General features: G+C 35.9%; 1 protein-coding gene across 1 annotated transcript; it reads right to left on the reverse strand.

The window, feature by feature from the left end:
• Window positions 1-7,183: 7,183 nt before the first annotated feature.
• Window positions 7,184-14,976, reverse strand: GPR15 (G protein-coupled receptor 15). Its single transcript, XM_036744191.1, has 2 exons — window positions 13,774-14,976; window positions 7,184-7,257 (listed from the first exon to the last, which is right to left on the reverse strand). The coding sequence occupies exons 1-2, from the start codon at window positions 14,852-14,854 to the stop codon at window positions 7,184-7,186; spliced, it is 1,155 nt and encodes a 384-aa protein (XP_036600086.1). The 5' UTR covers window positions 14,855-14,976.
• Between the last annotated feature and the right edge of the window lie 5,184 nt (window positions 14,977-20,160).

The raw sequence follows: 20,160 nt of genomic DNA on the forward strand, positions 1-20,160 counted from the left end.
TATATACATACTACAATCTATCTTATTATGTATATCTTAACATACATATCCTTAACATATAGAGAAATATTGTTTGTGTAGAGTTAATGTGGTATAGAATGAAAAATGTATTGGACATAAAATCTGAAAGACCTGGATTCTTATTTCAGACACTTACTAGCTGTGCGACCCTGGGCAAATCCTTTAACCTCACTCTTCCTCAGTTTCCTCAAATGTAAAATGAGAATAATAATAGCGCCTACCTCTCAGAATTATTTTGAGGATAAAATGAGATAATAATTGTAAAGAGCTTAGCGCAATATTTGGTACATAGTAGGTACTTAATAAAATGTTTGCTCCTGTCACCCCTCCTCTGATTCTTATTGAATAAATTTAATTTAGTTATTCTGGGTAGTATCCACATGCCAAAACTATTTTCAACCATGTAGCCATGTTTAGAAAAGGAATTGCTATTTAAATTTCATACCTCAAACACTATGAGGGTGAGGCAAATGACCATTAGGTTATTTCCATGATCCTATTTTCTCCTTTTACAATTTCAATGTTGGTGTAGTTCGGTTTGGTGTTGTTGTTTACTGTGGTTGGAGAGGAATAAATGTGTAAATCTAAAACATTATGGCTCATTCCAAATCTTCATATTAGAAAAGGTTTTGGAGGGGCGAGGAGCCAAGATGGCAGCTGGAAAGCAGGGACTTGCTTAAGCTCTCCCCCAAATCCTTCCAAACATCTGTAAAAAATGGCTCTGAACAAATTCTAAAGCTGCAGAACCCACAAATTAGCAGAGTGAAGAAGATCTCCAGGCCAGGAGAGCCTGGATGGTCGCTGAGAAGGGTCTATCACATGGTGCCTTGATATTCTAGAATCAGAGGGTAAAATAGAATTTGAAAGAATCCACTGATCGCCTCTGGAAAAAGATCCCAAAAAGAAGACTCCTAGGAATACTGTTGCCAAATTCCAGAGTTCCCAGATCAAGGAGAAAATATTGCAAGCAGCCAAAAAGAAACAATTTGAGTATTGTAGAAACATAATCATGATAATACAAGATCTAGCAGCTTCTACATTAAGGGATCAAAGGGCTTGGGATATGATATTCCGGAGGTCAAAGGAGCTAGGATTAAAACCAAGAATCACCTACCCAGCAAAACTGAGTATAATGCTCCAAGGCAAAATATGGATTTTCAATAAAATAGAGGACTTTTAAGCTTTCTCAATGAAAACATCAGAGCTGAATAGAAAATTTGACTTTCAAATACAAGAATCAGAGAAGCATGAAAAGGTAAACAGGAAGGAGAAATCACAAGGAACTTACTAAAATTGAACTGTTTTATTTATATTCCTACATGGAAAGATGATTTGTGTAATTCATGAGACCTTTCTCAGTATTAGGGTAGTTGAAGGGAATATACATATATATAGACAGTGGGCACAGGGTGAGTTGAATATGAAGGGATGAATCTAAAAAAATAAAGTTAAATTAAGGGATGAGAGAGGAATACATTGAGAGAGGGAGAAAGGGAGAGATAAAATGGGGTAAATTATCTCACATAAAAGTGGCAAGAAAAAGCAGTTCTGTTGGAAGGGAAGAGGGTGCAGGTGAGGGGGAGTGAGTGAATCCTGCTCTCATCGGATTTGACTTGAGGAGGGAATACCATACACTCAATGGGTATCTTACCCCACAGGAAAGTAGGGGGGAAGGGATAAAAAAGGGGGGTGATAGAAGGGAGGTCAGATAGGAGGAAGAGGTAATCAAAAACAAACACTTTTGAAAAGGGACAGGGTCAAGGGAGAAAACTGAATAAAGGGGAACAGGATAGGATGGAAGGAAATATAGTAGCCTTTTACAACATGAGTATTGTGGAAATGTTTTACATAATGATACATGTGTGGCCTATGTTGAATTGCTTGCCTTCTTAGGGAGGGTGTGTGGAAGGGAAGAGGGGAGAGAATTTGGAACTCAAAGTTTTAAAAGCAGATGCTTAAAAAACAGTTGCTAAAAAAGAAAAGGCTTTACACTCCAAATGTATAATTATTGATGTTTGTTATGTGAGGACAACTCCAGAGGGTTTATATTATTTTTGCCAAAGCTTAGAGCAATAATAGTTTCCTTGGTTCCAATAGACAGAAGATGCACTATAAATCATCCCTCTTTGACTGTTTTCTGAGAATTTGGGGAAAAGTTGGAGGTATTAGGAAATTAGAGGGAGCCATTAATCATTAACATTCATTTAATATCTACTACAATATAAAAATTAAGACAAGAATGAATTAGTGAATGAAAAATCATTTATGAAGTGCATGTTGTGTGCTTATCAATGTACAAAGCCCTTAAAGAGATTACATTTTACTGCAGAAGATAAAGCATATTGGGGTCTTGGCTAAAGGTATTTCATTAGGCGATATTACTGAGATAATGAGTGGAGTCACAGGGCAACTGGTTAATATATTTTTTTCTGGGAATAATAGGGTTGATTTAATTAATGTTCCCAGAACCAGAAGAGCCTGCTCAAAAGCAGATTTTCATTACTAATCCATTCCTACCTCCACATCTTGTACATCTGTCTCTTTATTTCTAGTCATAGGCCACCCAGATAATTCAGGCCATGATCTGGACTAATAATTGATTTCCTTGCTTGTCATCTTTTCCCCTGTCCAATCCATTTCCCACAGAGATGCCAAAAAAATTTCTTAAGACATAGGTCTAATCACATCACTCCCCTGCTCAAAAATCTTCAGTGGCTCCCTATGACCTCTAGAAAAAAAATTGAAATTCCTCATCTTGATTTAAAAATTATTGACAACCTGACCCCAACCTATCTTTATAGACATTTCATATTATTCTCTTTCATTAGTCTATATTCAAGCTATGCTTACTACTGGACTCAATATTCTATTTCCAGTTTCTAACTTGGCACAAATTCTAGGTCTTAAGCCTAGAATGTTCTATATCTCCTTACCCCTTCCTTTATCACTTCAGATATCATCTCCTATTGCAAAGATTTTCCTAATTTCCCCCACTCATAGCTTCACACACATACCCTCCCTTCTCTCCACCCCATCATGTTCTTTCTCTTTTAAAAATATTTTGCATTTTTTACCTGTGTATATGTTGCCTCCCTGAAGGCAAGGACTGATTCTTCCTTCTCTTTGCATCCTCACTATCTAGTAGAGTGTTTTGCCTAGTAAATCATTGTGAATTGAGTCTTCAATAGTTAGAATTTTAGGGTTCAAGTCCTGTCTTTCACTGACTCTCATTTGATTTCCCTGGTGGGTCTAGAATCCACAAAGTAATTATTCAAATGTATTTTCCTGTAAGACTAGTTAGCTTATGCTCTTTCCAGAAAGTGTCAATGTAAGAAGGTTTAGACGTATAGGGTCAAGATACTTGAGATACAGAAAAAAAGTCACTTTACATAACTATTAGAGATTTAAAGCAAAACTTACTAGAAAATAATGATCTAGGATTTGGGGTTCTAATATGGGTCCAGGTTTAATTCTGGGGGGGGGGGAAGGTCTTGGCAGCAACGGTGATGCAGGTGGATAGAATGCTAGACTTGGAGTCAAGAAAATGAGTTCAAATTCTGTCTCAGATACTTACTAGCTGTATGACCCTGGACAAGTCACTTAACTTCTCCCAGCCTCAGTTTCCTTCTTTATGAAATGAAAGGGTTGGATCCATGGCCTCTAAGTTCCCTTCTAACTGTAAATCTGTGATTCTATGAAATAAGAGATCTGTGATTGGAGCAAATCCTTAGGACTTGCACACATGCACAAAAAAAAATTGTACTACAGTTCTTACTCCATCTATGTCAACACTAAAATGGAAATCATTTTCTGGTTAGAGCTATAGTCATACCTCCACCATTCCTTTAATGTGGGTGATTTCCTTTGAGTAAGCACGACAAGATATCGGGGAAGTTGACTGATTTGCAAAATCTTGTAGAAAAGCAGCAACAGGAGCATCTCCATCTATTAGGTATATATTGGTAGACAAGATAAAGAGCCTCATAGACTATGTGAATAATTAGAAGTTGTTAAAGAAGATTAACTTTTTATTCCTACCAAGATCAAACACCTAAATATTAATAGGTTGTTTGAGGAATGTTCATCAAGAATGAGGATAGTACACTCTCTTCTTCAATATCCAGTGCTTGGCACATAGTAAGTGCTTAATAAATTGGTGATTGGCAAATATTTTCAAGAAAATGAGCCCCAAATTGCCGCTTTTCCTCTTATTTCTTCTTATTCTTCTCTTTCTCCTCCATTTTCCTCTTGTGGTTATCAAGATTAGGTAATAAGCTTGGTAATTTCAGATTTTTGAGACCATAAGAAATGAGTAGTGAAATTTGACTTGATTGAATTCTACTGTAACTTGCCTAAGCAAACCAACAGGAATAAGACATGAGAAATAATGTGGTGTCCCTGGAGCCAGTAAAAGAACCTGCAACTTGAATGTATTTCTCCATAAGACTAGAGTTAGCCATGTTCCTTCCAGAAAGTGTCAATGTAGTGTTAGAAATATATGGTCTTTCAAGTAAGATACTTGAGATAAAGAAAAAATATTACATTACATAAAGATTGGAAATTTAAAGCAAAACTTACTCATAAGAAGGATCATCTAGAGCTGGTAACCTCAGAGTCCATGTAATCCAACTATTTCATTTCACAAATGAGGAAACCTAAGCCTGAAAAGGTAATGACACTTGCCCATGGTTACATAGGTAGTTAGCTTCAGAGGCAAGGTTTGAACCCAGGCCCACTGACTCCATATGTTGTATTTTTTCCACTGCACCATGTGGCTTCCACTCAGAAGTAGAAATGAAAAATGTTAGGTACTTAGCATCACTTCTTTATTTTTTAGTTTTACTGGGACTGATGACATACGCTATTTCTCTGTGGGATAGGGAGGAAAGAACCATCTAGTAGTTTCCTATTTTAATTAATATTCTTGCTAACGAGATGCTGAGTTCAGTTGTTTCAGGCTGATGAATGAGTATAGGTAGTGACAATTCCCTCTAAATTTTGGTGTCCTAGGGTAAAGGACTGCCCACCTCACTCTGCTTATGATTCTCAATTCCTCCCACAGATGTGACAAGTATAATGCTGTTGAAAATCTAGTTTTGTACCAAGTATAAAAAAAAGAGAGGAATTTATTTATTGCATATTCATTAAGAACGTAGCTACTCTACATGCATACGCATTCCCTAGAAAAATGACCTATGCTGTCATAATTTAAGGTCTAGAGTAGACAATATACTTTCAGAAAAAATATGTAAAGAGTACATACCGATCGACCTGTATGTTATTATTATTATTATAAAGTATAATATTATAACTATTGCTATCATAATTATATAATATGTTCTAATATTTAATAAATGCAATATTAGAATTTAAATAATAATTATTACATAGAGTTCAACTATGACCTTATGGAGCTGACTTACAAGAGCTCCTAAATATTATGGGATTATTATTTATTGGAAGCATCAGGGCCAATCTATGAGTGGAGAGTAATTCAACGAAAGAGGATAAGCAAAGTACGACAAGACAAAGTTTGAAAAATCCAAAAATCCAACATTGAGATTCAAAATTTGTTGTCTAAAAGAAGCACCTTAAAGATGAGGCATATTTTCTAAAAGTCTGTGAGGTTGTGATTAAAATCCCAATCCTTATACAAGTTCCAAAGCCTCAGGTTTCAGTTAGAAAGACACTCTCTTTTTCAAATTTTGAACTGCTTATGTGAATTCCCCAAGGCAGAGTTACAACATAGGGACATCATTTTCGCTAGAAATACAGGTTGCTGTTCCCGTCCTCCCTCAAAGATAACACATAATCTATATTTTTGTGACAAACATAAAATCACAGGCTAAGTTTCATCCTCCCCTTTATCTGCTCTCTTTTGAATAGTTTTGGTTTTGTCATCAAAAAGAGTAATAGAGAGGGCATCACCCACTAAATCATTGTCGGGATGAGGGGCTTAGTATAGTTATTCAATATATTGAAAACTTATTTTACTTTATTTAGGGCAGAATCATTATTATTATTATCATTGATGGTGGTGGTGATGCCTTAATAAAAATAGCTAGTATTTATATAATGCTTTCAAGATTGAGAAGTGCTTTACAAATGTTATTTCATTTGATACTCACAGAGAGGTAGGTGCCACTATCATCCACATGTTACATATGAGGAAACTGAGGCAGAGAGATTAAGTGACTTCCCCAGAGAAACACAGCTATCATGTGTCTGGGGGCCAGATTTGAACTTGGGTCTTTCTGACTCAACTCCAATGCTTATCCACAATTTACAAAGCACTTTCCATGCATCCACTTTGTCAGGTAGATGAAAGCCCACTTCAAATTTGTATTTTGGGAATTAGACCACTGAACTGCAGAACAAATGAAAGCACTTTCAATGTGGAAGAGATTTAGCTTGCATCACAAAGAATTATTGACTACTTCTGGGAAATGTGGTTATGTTCATCAAGTTGCCGTTTTTTTACATGCCATTTCAAATGATCTGAACTAAGTCTCTGGACCTTGGGAGGCAGCAAAACATCATATTCAAGGAACAGGACTTCGAGTAAGAAAGACCTGGATTCATATCCTGCTTCTATCACTTAGGGGCTGTGTGACCCTAGACAAGTCACTTAATTTTATGTCCTTCAATTTCTTCACCTGTGAAATTAAAACCTTGGGTTTGATGGCCTCTAAAGTCCCTTCCAGTGCTAAGTCTATGGCCCTATGATGTCTTCAGATTCTGTGTTCTTTCCATGATGCCACGCTTACTTTTCTTCATGTTTCTCACTCAACTCTCCCTGTCCCATTTCCATGACTTTTCATTTGTTTTCCCCCATGACGGAAATGATCTTCCTCCTCATCTCTGCTTCTTAGAATTGCTGGCTTACTTCAACACCCAGCCCACATGCTGACTTCTGTAGGAGGTCTGTCCTAGTCCCCTCAGATGCTAGAATGAATGTACAGTTATCCCTTCCACATCATGGGGGTTAGGAGTGGGGCACCCCAGCAATCTGGAAAATCCGCATAAATTTTTTTAGCCATTCCTTTGTACCAGAGAAGTCTGAATTATTATGGTATTAAATGATAAAATATGTTGATATTATGTAATACTATATGTATTTTTGTATACATCTATGAGTTTCTAAACTTTTTTTCTGTGTCATCTACTGGCCTTGGCATGTCATCTGCGGCTTCTGCAAAGCTCCCCCAAAATTCCCGTTTAATTTCTTAAACCGACCTGCAATATATATCAAAATCACTATGAGGAAAGTTGTGATGTGGAAGGGATAACTGTAAAATCCTTACACATAAGGATTCTTTTGCTTTCTTTGTATCTCGGCTCACAGGCAGTGTCTGACTCACAGTAGTGCTTAATAAATGCTTGTTGACTGATTGACTTAGACAGTGACATGGGGATGGGAGGAGGAGGAAGAGCTAGTCACCGAAACTTGCAAATTAACAAGAGAGAAAAACACTCTAAAATATCATGGATGTGACATCTTTAATTGTACCTGACACATTTGTTTTGAGGAACATGCTTATTTTTATGTAATATGACTAGAATGAAATCTGTCACAGTAACCAGCTGTCCTACTTGAACACTTTTTATATTAACCATAGGTAGCCAGTTTTGCAGGTTTAATCAGAGTGTTTAAGCATTACTGTGTCTTAGAAATCTGAAATATCATTATACTTCTTGGCTCAGATAATAGCAAGAATTTGGCAAGAATTATGGGAGTTGCCAAATAAAAGAATCAGAATTACAAGATTGTCAGCATTTTTAAATGACTAATTCAGTGAATGAATTACTATTCATTAAAGTCAGAGACCCAATAAAAAACAAAAATTAAAAACAAAACAGGAAATAAAAATCAAATTTCTAGGTAGATATTTAGGTAGAAGTTGCTAATGAATTGACGCATTTTAAGTACCTTAATCTTATTAATTAGGTTGTCATCAATATAAATTTAAATTTAGTTTTTAAAACAAATAATAAGTTTATGATATTTTTAATATTTCCTTAGAACCATCTCTAACACTTTTAGCACTTTCACAAAATGCATCCTGAAATCAACTTTTTAAGAAAGTTTTGTTGAGGGGGTAAGGGTTAGGATGCTGAGACATAAAGTTCCATCAGGTGATACCCCTGACATATCTTGAGTCCTCTTTTGGGGATATACAGCAATGTATGTGGAGAAGGGCAGGACCAGGCCTACAGCAGCATATGTACAGTGCTACTGAGGGTGAAGAGGGGTGACATCATCTGATATTTCCTGTTTTAAACTAATTCTTGCTAACAAAGTGCTTAGTTCAGCTGTTTCTAAGCTATTGAAGAAGTATAAGTACTGACAGCTCCTTAAAAATTTTAATTCCCTGGGGCAAAAGACTGATCACCCACTTTGGTTGTAACTCTGAACTTCAGGAGTGACAAGCATAATATTTCTGAGATCTAGTCTTGCATCTATAGTACAAAGCAAGAGAGCAATTTATTTATTGCACATTCACTGGAACTATCAGTTCTTCAGATGCTTTTGCACTTATTCTGGGAAAATAACCTACGTTATCATTATTTAGTATCAGAATAGACCTGATTAAAAAAAAAGCAAAAAAAAACCCAGGGCACATGCCATTCATTGAGGTAACCTAAAGTGGGAGAATCCAACCTAACCCTTTGATTGGTAAAAGGGGGAAGGGTACGTTCATTTGATGATAGTAATAAGATTCTAGCAAGAAGATTATTTCCTCAGATTCCTTCCTGTTGGTTCTCCTTAGACAAGTCTGTCCCTTCCCAGTCCACAGCAACTGTAAGTCTAGTCTTATCAGCAAGATTTGAATTCAATGCGATAAAGAAAGGGCAGTATTATCACTTTGTGGTTTTTGTGAGTAAAAGCTACTGGGAATTTTTTTTTTTTCTCTGTGGCGTGTACATTATGCAAGTCATTGCTAGCTTACCATGTTGTTACAGAGGAGGAAGGTTTTTGTAGTCAAAATGAATCAGAGGAAGATTCCTCTCATCCAACTCACTTTCATACTGAATTTCTGTACCAGTTTAGAAATTAACTTGTGACCCTCTCGGCACGTTTTATATTCAGTCACGCACATAGCTTCCTTTCTAGTAGGGAGAGCTTCCTCGTTCATCCAAGAGCAAAATCTAGCTCTTGCAATTGAAAAATAATGGAGAAATTTGGGGAAAGATAAACCAGGTCAGTTTTCATCTAAAAATGGCTCTAATGGTGTGTGGAGGGTTGTGTGTGGAGGGTGTGGGTGTGCGGGGATATGTTTGCTTATTAGAAATATTTATAAATTTTAAAACGCATTAGTATGGCTTGTAGGCTCTCATCCATTGCCAAATGGTGGGTGATTGAAGAAAAAAGAACCTGGGAATATATGGGAAAGTCCCATTACTTTGTTCATAAATGTCCTTTTTGCAGCTGATAATAATTTTAGGTAGCTAGGGATTTAAATATAGCATCAATCTGTGGCAATTTCTGAATATTGTTTTGATAATTATTCTAAATAAGACATTATACAGACTCTATGTTAGAGTTTAAAAATATCTTGGATATCATCTAGTGGTCTTAAGCTAGGACCTACGAACTTTTTTTAAAGTATTTTGAAAACTATATTTCAATATAGTTGGTTACTTTGTATTCTTAGTATATGGTTTATGGAATTAAAAATATTTTTCCTCAGTTCATTGAGTTGACCCCAATTTCCAAGGTGGTCAACACACAAAAATGTAAGAATCTTTGATTTAGTCTAACATTTTTCAGTTTTCTAATAAACTTGATTGTCCTAACTGATGTAAATGAGGAGGAAAACTGAAAGAAAAGCTTGTTGTCATTTTTTCCTATCTAAAATATTAAAAATAAAATAACAAATAAATAAAAAATATCTCATGAACATGACTATTTCAGTAAGAAAATATGCTTAATTTTCTCTATTTTGCTCCCAAATGTTCCCATTTTACTTTGTTCCAAGAGTATTTCATGTGCCTAGGCTTTCTTCTTCATTCCCTTGATTAGCATTTATAGGTTCTGTCAATAGAGTTAAAAGCATCAGTGTTTTGTGGCCAAATTAGATTGGAACATTTTAAAATGGTCTCAATTTAAAGAGGTGGAAACTCTACAAAAGACTGTATGAAGTCAGAGAGATTAAGTAACTGAACCAAGGTCATAAAGCATGGTTTTTGTTTTATTTTTTGGCGGATAGGCCTAGAACCCAGATGCTTGTAATTTTTTTTTCTATTCTAGAAGGCTAATGGCAAACAACAATTTATGGTGCTTGCATTCAGATGTATTATATATGACTCTGGGCAAGTCTCTTAACAATTGTTTGCCTCAGTTTCTTCATCTGTAAAAATGAGAATAATAATAGCACCTAACTCCCAAAGTTGTGAGGATCAAATGAGATGATCATTGTAAGGTGCTTAGGACAGTGTTTGGCATATAGTGATATATATGCTAGGCATTATTGTTAGCTATTTTTACTCAAGAATCCTTAATAATATGTCCCATTTTGACATTATAGCAATAGTCCTATTATATCACCATGAAGATAACATTTGAGGGATCACAGAATCAGAAATTACAAAATCTAGGAACCAAGAGACCATCTGGCCAAATCTTCACCTAACAAAGAAACACTTCAATATTTCAACAAGTGGTCATTGGGTTTTCCCTTGAAGACCTCTAATGAGGGGAAACCTCCTGAGAGTAGTTTAACTACAGAGCTGGAAAACTTCCAATCAAAAAAAAAAATCTGACCAAAAAAAAGATTTTAAAAAATTCGATCAAAAGAAGTCACCAACCCAATTCCAAAATATTGTATTCTATAACATAGTTTACATTTCATCACAGAAATTATTTTATAATAAAACCATATTGTTAAACAACACTACTGATTGCACTAGAAGGAAGTTTGTAGAAATAAAATTAATCTATGGTACTTGTGACTCATAGACTGTTTGAAGTTACAAAGGAGATGTTTCTTGGCTTTCAGAGCACATATCCATAATCATCACTGCCTTGACTATTTTGACACATCAATCAAACAACTAAGCAATTCAACAAGCAACTTGTTTGAATTCTTCCATCTATTTTTACTGAATTGTTGTCTATTCTGTCAAAATGGTCAAACTTTTGCTATAAGGATTCTTGTATGCCCAATTAGTACAGGGATATGTTACAACTCTATGTTGATATTTAACAGTATGATATGTACCCACTGATCTCAATAAGGAGTTTTCATAGGGAAAATAAATACCTTATTAATGTATCTTTTAATCCATATCCTCAAAGTTGAGTTTTATATATATGGAACCAAATCAAATTATTGGTGGGGGGTTTGAAAAACTATTCAGGTAAATCTCTTAAAGGAGATAAATAATTAATTTTTTGAGGAAGTGACAGATACTATGATTATAGGTAGAATGCAAGTCATTTGAATGTCCTAGTAAATGGAAAAACTACAAGCCTGATTCCTTTTCCTGACACTGATGCTTCTCATTTTAATCTATATTTTTTTCAAACTTGGATGAAGCTTAAATATGGAATCTGGAATTGAATGATATAAAGAACAACTTGAAGACTTAAAAATTTTATAAGTAGGTTATGCATAGTGAGTTATTGAAGGAAATGTTCACTTCCTAGTATAAACTGCTACAACAAAAGCAAATTCTCTAACACAAAGAGCAACAACAAAAACTACTATCTACAAGGCGCTCTCCATCTATAAAATGGGTTTCTGTCCTTCCCTATGTCACTAGAATGTCAGTAAGATAAATGAGATATTAAACTGACCTACTCATTAAAATAAAGTTCTTTAATTTTGTATGGACTTGACTTCTCTTTTCATATATGTTTCAGTCTCCATATCTGACGATAGGAGGTACAGTTATTTTTAAACCAATTGTCAGTTTTCCCAGAATATTTGATGTGTTGTAGATTATTAGATAAACATTTTCCTTTTATAACCACTGGGAAGCTAGGGCATTGCAGAGATTAGAGCACAAGACCTGGAGTCAAGAAGACCTAAGTTCAAACCTAGCCCAGACACTAGTTGTGTCACCCTCGACAAGTCACTTAACCCGGTTTGTCTCTGTTCCTTCATCTGTAAAATGAACTGGAGAAGGAAATGGCAAACCACTCCCAATATCTTTTCCAAGAAAACCTCAAATGGAATCACAGAGTCAGAGACAATTGAACAACAAAAAAGTATAAAAGTTCTTCTATAACCATCATACTATGTCGATTAAATTTATTAGAATTTTTTCAACAAAGGCATCTTATGGTATAGAAAAAGTGGCTTTAAAAAAGAGTTGGGTTCTAAATAATTCTTTTATGGAATTAAAGATACTTTATTAAAGGCAACTTATAAAATTTCTTTATGAAAATATTGCAAGTGAGAAAGTAAAACATATAATTTAAAATCAATTAAAAATCAGGAAATTGAAACATAATTATGAAAATATACATCTGTTAATATTTCTGATCAGGAAGACAAAAATATTACTAAAGACAAAGACCTTACCCTACATATTTTAAATAGCCATTTTTTTATCTGTAGGACAGCATAGAACATCTTATACAAATAGACTGTATCTTAAAATGTATCTTAAAATACACATGGTGAATAGTGCCATAGAAAAAGTGTGATCCTGGATTTTAGTTTAATACAAGGCATTCATTAGGTTGAATCCAGATATCCAAGTGCCACCAATTACATCATTAGTCATGTTTACATTGCTCACCTATGTTATTAAAGCCATATAATTACAGAAAGTTAAAACATTCATTTATGGAGCTATTGCTAATGAAAGAGCATGACACATATAACAAAACACCATTAAAAAGCATTTACTTAAAGTATCATCATGAAAATATCCTTTTATCAGTCTCTCTGATCAGTAGCCAGATCTCTTTCTAAGGATGTAACTTGACCTGTGTTTGCTTTCTTGACCCAAATACTATAAATCTGTAAAGACTCTAGCAGACTAAAAAAGTATAGCAAGGTCAAGACAGTTCCTAGGATAGGGAGGGGCTGTCAGCAGTTATGAAAGTTAAAAAAAGATTTTGCAATATTATTCATCTTCACCACCACTCCTCCCCTTTCAGTTCAACCTAATTCCAGCCTTGCTGGGGCTCCCTGCCATTCTAAGAATGTAGAGAAAGGACTAAGGGCAAAAGATGACTTAGAAACTAATAGGATTGGAGTGAGAACTTTGATTTGGATCTCAGCAAAAATCAAATACAGGTACCATATAAAGCTTACTCCAGACATTGTGGCCATATTTGTTAGTGGTTAAAATATGTTCATTTTTTCAAAGGATATTTCCAATAGAAGCACAGTACCCAGAGAGGTGAGATAGTTCTTAGCAGAGAAAAAGAGACTGAAGACATATCACAAAACACTTTGAAAGGATCATATCAACTGGAACCCATTGCCCAAGAGTCCAAAAAGAAGAGAGTCCTCCTTAGTTATGCATTTGATCAGCAAAAGTCAGCTAGAAGACAGGCCACTTGAATAAATAACAATTGATTCAGTCACATCCACAGCCTTTTTCTTTCTTATGTAGTAGCTTCCCTTCATTCAAACCTTTGTTTTCCTTCATCCCTAAACTTGTAAAATACACCAGAATTTTCTCCTCAACACTTTTCTGCTTTATTCTTTTTCCTGATAAAACCATTTGAATTGCCCTTTCCCCACCCCCCATAAAAAAAAAAACTCTTCCTAAAATATTTCACTCCCTTACTTTTACAGAGACACAGAACGTCTCGCCTTCTAGAAAAATCCTCTCCATGAATAAAGTTGGCAAAGATCTTACTAAGGTGGCTATCTGAGGTTTCAGTGCTGCTCCCAAGGTTGGAATTCTTCAGACAAGGACAGAGACAGCAGATAATAGCTCGCCGTATGTAGTCATCGAAGCAATAATAAATGAAAGGGTTAATGCAACTGTTAGAAAATGCCAAAGGACCACTGACCTCCATGCCCACTTGGAGGATGTCTGAGGAAAAGAAGGGCTCTTCTTGTAGCCCAGAGATGATAGACAAAACCTTGAAAATGTTAAAAGGTAGCCAGGAGCCGACAAAGGCTCCCACTACGATGAAGATGATTTTTATGGACTTTTGGAGCTTTTTGTTGTGTTTTCCTGACTGCTGGTAGTATGCAAACAATTTCCTTGCAATGGAACAGTAGCAGGTCAAGATGCTCAGCAAGGGGACAAAAAAAGTGAAAATTAAGGACACTAGGGCCCAAACACGTTTAGAAAGATTGGCCGGCTCTTCTGCACAATAAGGTCTGTCCTCAATCATTGTAAGGTTCCTGGACAAAAGTGTGGGTAACCCCAGAAGGCAGGAGATAAACCAGACACTGACACAGATACCATAAGTGCAGTCTTTCCTCCTGAATTTCCTGGATGAAGAAGGGCACATGATGGCCAGGTAGCGCTCCGCACTCATGCAGGTCAAGAAGAAGACGCTACTATGCATGTTGACTGAAATGATGTAAGAGCTTCCCTTGCACAGGAATGAGCCAGTCCTCCACAGGCCTAAGGATGCCTCCTTATCCACCCAGAGTGGCAGTGTAACAAGGAAAATAAAGTCAGAGACAGCCAGGTTGATGATAAATATGTCGATCAGTCTTTGGCTCCCTCGTTTAAAATGTAAGGCTCCAATTAGGATCAGGTTCCCCACAACACCAATCAGGAACACAGCAGTGTAGAAGATGGGAAGGAAGACAGATGTGTACAGGACATGCAAGTGGTCATCCTCAAAGTCAGGACTTTGGCTAATAGCATAGTTATCCAGATAGGTTGGGGGAGTCGTCTCATCCATCTCAAAAATTCAGATACTGAAATGCAACCAGTCTTCTCACACTTTTGAGATGTTTTGTGGAGATTTTTCAAATCTTGAGACAGATTGTTTCATACCGTGGCCACTTCTTTTCCCACCACTTTAAAGCTGCTGAGCAGAGTATAAAAACACATTTGTAAATCCAGCTTCTACTGATCAAAAAAAAAAAAAAAAAGGCCAGCCCAGACTAGTTCTGATTGGTTGTGGTTGTGGTTATCCTTATTTGCATTTGACCATAAAGCAAAGGAGGTTTCTTTTTTTGGTCTTTCTTCAGAAATTTGAATCTGCTTTTTAAATACTGTTGGCCATAATTAAAGCAAACAAGTTCACCTTTTTAGGATACCTTGCCCTCCTTTAAGGTGGGTGTTTTTCTTTCCTGAGACCTAGGAATTTTCTATATTGTTTGAGTGGTTTAAGAGTGTTGTTTTCTCTTCAGAGTGACAAGCAGGTGACAGTGGTGATGACTGTAAGAAAACCCCATGTTCACAAGATTGTAAAAACATGAGGAAATTATAACGGGAAATGATAAAAGGCAGTGGTCGTTTCAATTTGAGCTTTGAGAGATTGAGTAAATAGCCACAGGTTCATTCCCCTTCTCTTTAGGTCTTTTGCTTTTACTAATTGAGTCCTTATTCCACTACCCACAGAATTTTTCCAAACATTTTCTTTTCTTCTCAAGTCTCCCAAAAGTTCTCTTTCTCCTTCTACTCAGTAAAGAACTTTCCTTTTATTTCCTGAAAATATTTAGACTATTCACCACAAGCTCCCTCCTTTCTCCTCTTCAACTCAAATCCTTTGACATTCCTGATTTTCTCTGTCTTCATTTAGTCTTTGATAATGTCCAAGGCCAACTCCTCTACAAATTCCTTTGATCCTATCCTTGCCCATTTTCTCCAGTAGATTGCTTCTACTATTATTATGTTCATCTCTTTAATCTTTCATCTCTCCTGATCAACTGTTTCTTTCTTTTTTAAGTTTTTATTTATTTTTCTAAACTTAAGAAATAAAACAAGTGTTTCCATAACAAAATTGAATTGGGGTGGGGGGAAGATGATTGTACATGAAACTGCAAATCTACCATGTACAACTCGCTATTCCTTTTAAAAATATAACAAAGCTATGCTGTAACTTTTTTTTTCTTCCCTCTCCTCCACCCCCACCCTAAAGATGGCTACCATTAGACACAAATACGTATCTATGTGTAAACCATTCTATACATATTTCTATTTACCAGTTATTTCTCTGGATACAGATAGCATCTTCCTTCATACACTCTTTGTGGTTAATCTGTATACTAATAGTAGTCAAAATGACTTAAGCTGATTCTTTCCCTACTATTTTCAAATATGGCCAAGTCCCACCTTGTCATCCTAAAACGACCTTCAGTAGATCCTCAAACTATCAACCTACGTCTCTTTTCTCTTTCTCAAACTTCTAAAAAAAAAATTCTGTCCCTACTATTACTTCCATTTCCTCTCTTCTCATCCACTTCTCAACCTTTTGTAATCTGGTTTCCTAGTTGATCACTCAACAACCGAAACTACTTTCCAAAGTTACCAATAATCTTAGTTGCCTAATTTGATATTTTCTAAGTCCTTATTCTTCTTGACCCTACTCATCACTTTTTCCTCCTGGACACTATCTTCTCATATTTTTCATGATACTACTCTTTCCTGGCTCCTCATTCGTCTGATAGCTCCTTCTTAATCTCCTTGGAAGCTTATTCTCCATATCATTTCCACTATGTGTGTATACTCCAAGGCTCTGTTCTGTTCTATCATCATCATCATCATCATCTTCTTCTTCTTCTTCTTCTTCTTCTTCTTCTTCTTCTTCTTCTTCTCTGTTTCTATCACTGTCTCTCTCTGTCTCTGTATCTCTCTCTCTTTCTCTCTCTCTCTCTGTCTCTCATTAATCCATGTGTTTTGTTTAGTTTTCACACAGATGACTCTCACATTACTATACTATCATGCCCCCAACTCTTTCTTTCTCTCTCTCTCTCTCTCTCTCTCTCTCTCTCTCTCTCTCTCTCCTCCCTCTCTCTCTCTCTCTCTTCTTTCTCTTCCCCTCCCCAAGTCAAGTCACACCAACTACCTCTTAGACCTTTAAAACTGGATAGATCTATGTGGGATTTCAAGGTGTGAATATTTTCTTAATGTCTATAATGATTATTTTTGAAACTAAGATAAGTTTCAACTAGAGAAAGGAAAAAAATAAAGAAGAAAAAGACATTGAGTGATTTTTTTCAAAAGTCTGGCAAACTTTCTATTGTTAACTAACTGTTATTGAAACAACATGTGAGAAATAATAATAATAATAACTGTATCTAACCCTAAGCTGTGGTTAGTGAAATTTGCTGTTTGAGGTAAAATGTCTCGAAAGTGTAATTTGAATTTCGTTTTTAATTCAGATGTAATTGTCTGAATTATCATTATAGCAGTAATCCACCATTCAAGAGACTTGACATGAAATGCTCAAAGGGAGTATTACTTGAGAACTGCTGCAAGTGGATGTCTTGTCCCTGAGAAGATTGAGGGGACAGCCTTATAAAGGTAATGGCAGGAGCCTCTTAACTCAGTTTCCCCTTTGTGTTATTTCCTTTTTGAACAGGAATGTCTTCTGAATGTCAGATTAATCCTGAAGCTGGCTATAATTGGCTGTTCCAAAAAGTTAACTATGGCTCTTACCTGAAGTTAAACAAAACTAAGTATGCTTTATCCTGTTATACCTGTGTTAAAGCACCCTATGCCCTTAGGCTTAGGCCTGGAGGAACAGTCTTGTGGTTGTTACAACCACATCCCTCCTTCTTTCTTTCCTAGCAAATTTCTTTAACCATGGCAGGTAAAACCATATTTTTGAATGATGAATCTTATTTTTGTAATTTTTTTTACAATGAATCTTGCTGGGCCTCAGCATTTCTGAACTGCTATAATAGGATGCAAGTATAAGGTGCTTTATTAGGTAACTTACTTTGATCTTCTTCCTATAGCTCTGTTGTTTAGTAACATTGCCTAGAGAATCTTTACAAGTGACCTGGAACTAGGAGATGGTCATAGAAATCCCTCTACAAACCTGCTCTAGTAACAGGACACATAACATACCATTCAGTTTTCAGCTAGCACTTCCATGTACATTTCCTGCCCCTAATCAAACCTGGAAGTGAGCCTTTTACTAGGCAAGCCTAGGATGTGAACCACACTTGCTTGAACATGACACCTACCTAACCATAGGGGATCTATCCCATAACTTGTGAGTGTTGGTTGAGAAGGTTGAAAAGAGGAGGTACTATAGGATTTATTTTTTATATTTTGCTATTTTTTCTTATTTTTATTTACATGTTTTTGTTTGGGTACAACAGGTATACCAATCAACAAGTACCTAAAATGCTTATAACCCTTTAACTCAAAGAAGCTACTGCCGGGCATATACTCTAAGGAGGCTAAAAAAAGAAAAAGACCTCCTATGTACCAAAACATTTGTACTAGCACTTTTATGGGAGCTAACAACTGGAAATAAATCACATTATCAATAATTATAATAAAGAGCTAGTATTTATATGGCTCCTTAAGATTTATAAGGCACTTTACATGCTTTATCTCATTTTATCCTCACAAAAACCCTTTGAGGTAGGTGTTATCATTTTCTTCATTTTATAGATAAGGAAACTAAAACTCAGGAAATTACTATGTGACCCTGGGTAAATAACTTTAACCTCTCTCAATCTCTGTTTCCTTATCTGTAAAAGGGAGGTAATAATAACACCTACCTCACAGGCTTGTTGGAAAGATCAAATGAGATAATGTATGTAAAGTGCTTTGCAAATCTTAACCTATATACATATTAACTATTGTCATTATATTAATTGATATAGAGAAATAGAAAGCAGGAAAAAATATGCACAATAACTACAACTATAAAAATAGAAAGAACAATAAAACAAAACCAAACATTGTAATTATGGCTGTTTGGTCTAGGAGAATTGAGAAAAAATATTTCCCTCCCTTTTTTGCAGAGGTCAGGAACTATATGTTTGGATTATTTCATATGTGATCAATATGTTGGCTGATTTTGTTGAACTGCCTTTTCTTCTCTCTTTTAAAAAAAGTGTTTACAAGGAAAGGCTCAAGAGATCATGTTGTGGAGCTATCAATCAAAAATCATTTTGTTTAAGGAACTTACTATATGTCAGGCACTGTGCTTGATAGTGGGCATTAGAAGATTTAAAATTTGAAAAGCTACACTAGCTCTCATTGGGCTAGAAAATAATCACTGCCCTCAAGGAACCTACATTCTAGAAGGGGAAATAATATGTATATAGGGAGAATATATAAAACAAATACAGTGTAGTTCTACGAAGAGATCAGTAAAGTTTCTATGTAGAAGGCTGCACTTGAGTTGATTCCTAATAAGTGTCAAAGATTCCAAGAGATGGGGATGAGGATGGAGTATATTCTAGGTGTGAAGGACAACCATATCAAACTCACAGAAATGGGAGACGGGCCACAGTGTGTGAGAAAAAAACAGATGGCCAATATGACTGAACTATACAGTGTTTCAAGAGGAGTAATGTGTAAATAGAATGTAGAGGTGGTAGGAAGGGGTCAGATTGTCAACTTTAAATGCCAAACAGAGGAGTTTATATTTTATTCTGGAAGTAACAGGTAATCACTGGAGTACATTGAGTAGAGGATGGGGGTGACATGCTAAGACCTGACATTAAGGAAAATCACTTAGGTAACTATTTGGAGAATGGATTGGAACTGACATAGGACTCAAGGGAGGGAGAACAAAGAGGGTACTGCAATAGTAAAGGGGAGAAGTGATGATGGGCCTTATTATGGTGGTGGTTGTGAGTAGAGAGAAGGGAGTTATTGTGTAGGTAGAAACAATAAGATTTAGCACTTGACTGAATGTATGAATGAGTGAGATAGAGGAATTAAGGGGAATACCTTGATTGTGAGCCTGGATGACTGAAAGATGGCAGTGTCCTCAACAGTAATAGAGAAGTAAAGGAAATGTATAGGTTTGAGGGGAAAAGTTCTGCTTTGGGCATGTTCACTTTGAGATGCCTATGGGAAATCAACTTTAATATGTCTGCCAGATTACGGTGAGGAAGTAGTAGTGCTCAGGACAGAAACGAGAGTGGGATATATAGATCCAGGTATATAACGGCAAGCATGGTAGGACTTTTTGCTGTTTTTTGTTTTGTAGTGCTTCTCAGCACTAAGGCAATCAAGTGCCTTTGAGTCTTGCCTTTGTTTCAATCAAGAGTCTTTCATTGAATCAGG

This window comes from Trichosurus vulpecula, chromosome 2, assembly GCF_011100635.1.
Source record: "Trichosurus vulpecula isolate mTriVul1 chromosome 2, mTriVul1.pri, whole genome shotgun sequence".
NCBI lineage: Eukaryota > Metazoa > Chordata > Mammalia > Diprotodontia > Phalangeridae > Trichosurus > Trichosurus vulpecula.